Source organism: Bombina bombina, chromosome 3, assembly GCF_027579735.1.
Source record: "Bombina bombina isolate aBomBom1 chromosome 3, aBomBom1.pri, whole genome shotgun sequence".
NCBI classification, from domain to species: Eukaryota; Metazoa; Chordata; class Amphibia; order Anura; family Bombinatoridae; genus Bombina; species Bombina bombina.
Genome location: NC_069501.1, coordinates 1,129,934,512 through 1,129,940,511, shown reverse-complemented (window position 1 = coordinate 1,129,940,511; position 6,000 = coordinate 1,129,934,512). Strand labels below are relative to the sequence as shown.

Sequence of the window (6,000 nt, the reverse complement as noted above, 5' to 3'; positions counted from 1 at the left end):
GGTAATTTATTATACAATTCTTCATCACACAAAACGAACCAGTTATGCACTTTGTTACTATCCAGTCATTTGTTTGATTTGGTCTGGGAGATGGCTTGTTGGTCTTTATTGCAGGATCCTTTTTAATATTAAAAATGACAGGAAAATAGGACACACTATATATATAACTACATTTTACAGTACACTCTCCCTGTTTATCAGACCTTTACCTTTAAAAATTCCTACTCATGTGGGCCAGATGTCAGTATATAAATATGGGGCGTACACAAATGTTTGCAACTATTTATTTATATGCATTATTGTGCCTCTATTTTTATGGAACCTTACTAATCAGGCACAGAACTAAATCATAACCACATGACAAGTTTTTGTACGTCACATGACGTACTGACATGAAGTTGCGCCCGTGACGTGTTAGCAATCAAATCAGCAGGCGACTACCCCATTCATTGGCCAATCAGATTTGCTTTCTTTTCAATGTCATCAATCTTCGCCGCTTTTCCTCTTCTCTCTGAAGCGCGGTTTCCTCGGGTTTTCCTGAAATTGTCTGTTTGAGGCTGACAATCCTCAGAGGGAATGGCGACTGGCTTATTCGGTACGGCCGGCACCACCACCCTGAATCCTGCAGCAGGGGCCGCCGCTCCTTTTTCTTTTGGTGGAGCTACTTCGGCTGCCAGGTGGGACACAGTAAATTCAACAGATTATGTGCCTGCCATGCTAATTCATGCGCAATGAAAAATAAAGACTAATTCTGCATAGTAGTATCGTCTGCATTAAAAGTATTTTAGTTAAACCTTATTTTAATACAATGTGAATGCGAATCAGTTTTACTTTGCAACTTGTCCATTTAAAACCCCCCAAAACAAAACACGTCAGTATTTGCTACTTGTAAGTCCAGTGAGTTTTCAGAAAGCGATACAACCTTTTTAAATCATTCAGGAGGCTATTTTTCTAAAGAATCTTATGCTATGCTCATACAAGTTTAACTATCCTGTAGAATAGAGATGAATGAAAGGGATATTAAACCCAATTTTTTTCTTTAATAATTCAGATAGAACATGCAATTATAAGCAACTTTCTAATTTACTTCTATTTATTTTTTTTTGATCTTTTGCTATCTTTATTTTAAAAGCAGGAAAGTAAAGCTTAGGAGCCTGCACATTTTTGGTTCAGAACCTGGGTTATGCTTGCTTATTGGTAGCAAAATGTAGCCACCAATAAGCAAGCGCTATCCAGGGTACTGAACCTAAAACGGACTGGCTCCTAAGCTTTACATTCCTGCTTTTTAAATAAAGATAGCAAGAGAACGAAGAAATTCATAATAGGATTAAATTAGAAAGTTTCTTAAACTTGCATGCTCTGACTATCTGAATCATGAAAGAAAAAAAAAGTTTAGTATCCCTTTAAGAAGTGCTTATGTGTTAGAAAAATATTTCATAAAAAGTTTTTACACCAGCCCGCATACTTTTTAAATAAATAAAATCACTTGTGAATACATGGCCCAACAAAACACTTGTTGCCTTAGAGTGAATGTAAATTTTGATGATAAAGTGCCCTGTTTTTAAAAATTCAATTAAAAACAGGGGCACTTTAATTCATCAATTTACATTTCACTTGTGTTGTGAAAATACCTTTTAATCTTGACAGCCGCTGCATTGCTTCCTCCGTCTGTAGCAAAGCCTCTTCCTGGGTCTAAAATGAGGAATCCGGCTTCCTCCATTCACAGTGTTGAATCAGACACTGATTCCCCCAGGGTGGATGCCGTGATTGGAGGATGACGATCCTTCATTTCTGACATAGGTAGAGGCTTGCGACGACCGGGGGAAGCTGGAGCAGCTGTCAAGATTATAATGTAAGTATTTTCACAACACGAGTGAAATGTAAATTTTGATGAATTAAAGTGCCCCTGTTTTTAATCGAACTTTAAAAAATGGGCACTTTATCTAAATTTACATTCACTTTAATGTAAATTGGGGGTTTCAGAACTTTACATTTGGCATTATTATATGTTTACTGATTGTAATCATGCATGGCATTCTATCAAGTTGACTGCTAATATGTGATCTTGATGACATCTGAGCATCCTTTTTAAGTTTGTGCTGGGAAAAAAAGAAACCCTATGGGGAGAAAAAAAGAGTGCTCTCATACAGTGGAGTTAATATGTAAAGGTTTTATGATCTCTGGAATAAACAATGGGAAAGTTATACTTTTTTACCTCAGGCACACTTTGGTAGTGTGAGAATGTTTATTTGACTCGTGCATTCTAAGATTTTGTATACCTTCAAATGCGGAAGAAGGTGGCCCTTTGTTCTGGTTGGCTATTTTCTTAGCCAAAGTTATACTTGTGAAACAGCAACACACTAAAATCTGTGCAAATCCAGATTTTACTGTGTTGCTGTGTCACAAGTATAAAATTGGCTCAGAAAATAGACAAACAGGGGTCTATTTAACAAGGGCCGAATGGCCCCTGTTCCCCTTGTTTATGCGTGAGCCTTCAGGCTCGCCGGAAACAGGAGTTAAGAAGCAGCGGTTTTAAAGGGACACAATCAAAATTAAACTTTCATTATTCGGATAGAGCATGCCATTTTAAACAACTTGCCAATTTACTTCCATTAACTAAATGTGCACAGTCTTTTTATATTTAAACTTTTTGAGTCACCAGCTCCTACTGAGAATGTGCAAGAATAAGTGTGTATGCATTTGTGAATGGCTGATGGCTGTCACATGGTACAAGTATGCATTTGTGATTGGCTGATGGCTGTCACATGGTACAGGGGGAGTGGAAAAAGACATAACTTTTAAAATTGTCAGAAAAAAATTCTACTACTCATTTGAAGTTCAGACTAAGTGCATTGCACAAGAACTGCTGGTGCAATGATAAATGCTGACAGCGTATGCTGTCGGCATTTATCGATGTGCGGTGGAAATGGTTCGCTATAGCGGATCATGTCTGTCCACACATATATAAATAGACCCCACAGAACGAAGGGCCACCATCTTCCACATTTGGATGTTTCTGAAACCTCCATATATACATCTAATTTATTAAGCATGTGATTTTAAGAGGACACTTAATAGTGATGTAAAAAATAATAATGTGAGTTGACAGCAGTTTGGAATATTGTGTTTAAAGGGATATAAAAGTGCAAGGAGAAATGGCCTATTGTATTAAGCAAGCATCAAATATTCTACTTTTTAGATGCAATATTTGACTCTCTGACGAGTTTTAGCCATGCTTGTCAGCTGCATCAACTAAACATTGTACATTTACTGTGAAATTGGTGACACGTATACATGCAGTGCATATTATATAGAATTAGAAAGCTATTAAAAGTCAGTGTAGCTTGTATAGAGTGCCACCACATCGGTTCAGCTTGAAAAGTCCTTTAGATTTGAATGGGAAACACTGACACTCCAGAAAAGTGTTTATTTTGTTGCAAAGTGAATGGAGAAGGAGATTGGTTTTATAAGGCTGGCACTAGTATTCAGTGAATGTAAGGGAATAATGGATTGATAGTCCGGTGCTATCCCCCAATAATAATAACTGATATGAGAACAAAGAGTTGGAAAAGGTCCAACCAAAGTGAATGGAGACTCTGTTAAAATTTTGGGGTTATGTTTATACAAAAAGTTTGTTGGATTTAGTTTTATTATTTTGAATTGACTGTTAATCTATGGTTTAGCAGCTAATGAGCAGCAAACAAGGTGGATAATTCTAGTAGAAACATTAGAGTGATTAGAGTAGAGCCAATCAACAATTGCAGTTTTGATTTATGTTGTACCTTGCATATGTAAATTAATATTGCTGTAGATATTGTCCTGGTGATGTCGGATGAATGCATGAAGTTACTCTGAAAAGTAAAGGTGATTTGTAGCATTGTGTATGACAAACCCCTGAACTTGGTGATTAAGATTGAATTATAACATTTAAGATAGTGTGATGTAAAAATGGCACTGTAGTCTAAAAACAAAGTACAATATTTTAAATAGTAATTTTACCATCTATATGCTTTAAAAAAAGATTTGCAGCTAAAGTTTTCCTTTGCCACATAGCTCAGTATTTTCTAGGGATGCACCAAATTTTCGGCCACAGAAAGTTTCGGCCGAAAATGGCATTTTTGGCTATTTCGTTTTTCGTTTTTTTTGCCTGTTATTTTCGGTAAAATTATTGTGTAGCATGTTTCAAATGTGATGCTAGCCTAGAGCTGCTGTTTAAGTTTATTACTTGACTTACTGTTCTGCATATAATGAGTTTTCTAGGACTATACTTTATTTGGATAATTGGTAAAAAAAAACAACCTGATAAATATGATTCTGTTACATAGAACTAAATGAAGAATAATACAGTATATTGATATTTATAATTGTTTTTAGTAGGGATGCACCAAAATTTTGGTCACAGAAACATTTTGGCCGAAAATTGCATTTTTTGCCTGTTTTTTTTTTTTTTTTTCTTGGTAAAATTGTGTAGCATTTTATTGTTTTAAGATATTTTTAATTTTAGTGTGTTACTTTCAATAAAAGTGTGTTTTTTTTTTTTTTTTGGCTCTAATTATGTAAAAAAAAATAATTTGAAAATAATTTGAAAAAATACATTTTCGGTATCAGTTTAGGTTTTTGGCCAAGTGCATCCCGGATTTTCGGTTTTGGTCCAGAATTTCCATTTCGGTGCATCACTAGTATTTTCCAGCTGTAGTACATGTGTAGAGCCTGCTAGTAACCCACCAGCCAGACATCACTTGCGGTAATAGTACTAGTAATGGACTGTATATTGTACACAGCAAAGAAGGAACAGTTTTCTGTCTTACATTAGAAATATCCTTTGTTGGAGGAGCAGCAGCAATGCAGTACTGGGCGCTAACTGAACACATCAGGTGAGCCAATCGCAAGAGGCTTATGTATGCAGCCACCAATTAGCAGCTAGCTCCCAGTTCACTGCTGCTCCTCAACCTCCTTGGGTATATTCTTACTTAAATAATACTTAGAGAACAAAAAAAATGATATAAGTAAATTGGAAATGTGTTTAAAATTGTGTGCTCTGTCTGAATCATGAAACACAATTTTTTAGGTTCCCTGTCCCTCTAGACATCCAGATATGTATTAGGCACGTGCAAATTCAGATATTTGTCATTCGTTTGTATAAACTAATGCCGAATATGGCCACAGGTAACATTTTACTATTTTCAGAGCCGTATTTATTCGTCTAATAGTGCAACACACAAAGATCTATGCAAATGATGATTTCTGTGGGCGATTGTTTTTTAAGAGTAGACCGATGTATGAGCTTTATTGATTCATAATAAAAAGCAGCAATGTTTATTTACAAGCTATGTGATATGTATTGTAGAAAGACCAATACAATGTTGCCAACTCTAAAAATAGTATTTCTTATTTTTTTTTTTTTTAATCTAACAGTATAAAAGTTGGAATGTTAGATGCGCAAAAGAACGTTTCAGATTTTGATTAGAAACATTTTACAGTATATATGCATTCACATAAAAGCTTATTTACAAAGATACAGCATACTGATAGTGTTTGTTAATCATGTGACCCACATCTTGCCTCATTGGTGGTACTCGGAGCATGTCTGGTTCAAATATTTCTAAAATGTAATTTTCAAGTTGTTAAAGGGACATTCCAGTCAAAATATAAATGTACTTAGATTAATTACAGCTTTTAATAGAAACGTATTTGCAATATACATGTATTAGCAAAAATGCTTCTAAGAAAAGTTATCACTGTTTTAGTGTTAACATTTTTCTGTGCACGTGAAGCATAGCTAGATATTGTCACTGCACCCACATTTTAAATATTGCAGCTGCTCAGATCATCACTGGTGTTTGTATCATGTCAGCAAATAACAAATTGAGTCATTACCAGATGGTACAAGCACCTTAGGCTCTCTGAGCAAGTGCTGTGTTCAAAATGCTGGTGCACGGTGCATACTTAAATACACTTTTGTAACAGCTATAGCTTTTATTAGAAGCATTTTTGCTAATG

At 35.4% G+C, this 6,000-nt stretch overlaps 1 protein-coding gene across 1 annotated transcript in view; it reads left to right on the top strand.

The window, feature by feature from the left end:
* The first annotated feature begins 487 nt into the window (after window positions 1–487).
* Window positions 488–6,000, top strand: part of NUP58 (nucleoporin 58) — a 258,626-nt gene continuing 253,113 nt past the window's right edge. Inside the window, exon 1 of the mRNA XM_053708500.1 lies at window positions 488–677. Coding sequence (XP_053564475.1) covers window positions 577–677 — 101 coding nt within the window. The 5' untranslated portion in view covers window positions 488–576. The remainder of the gene's footprint in view (window positions 678–6,000) is intronic.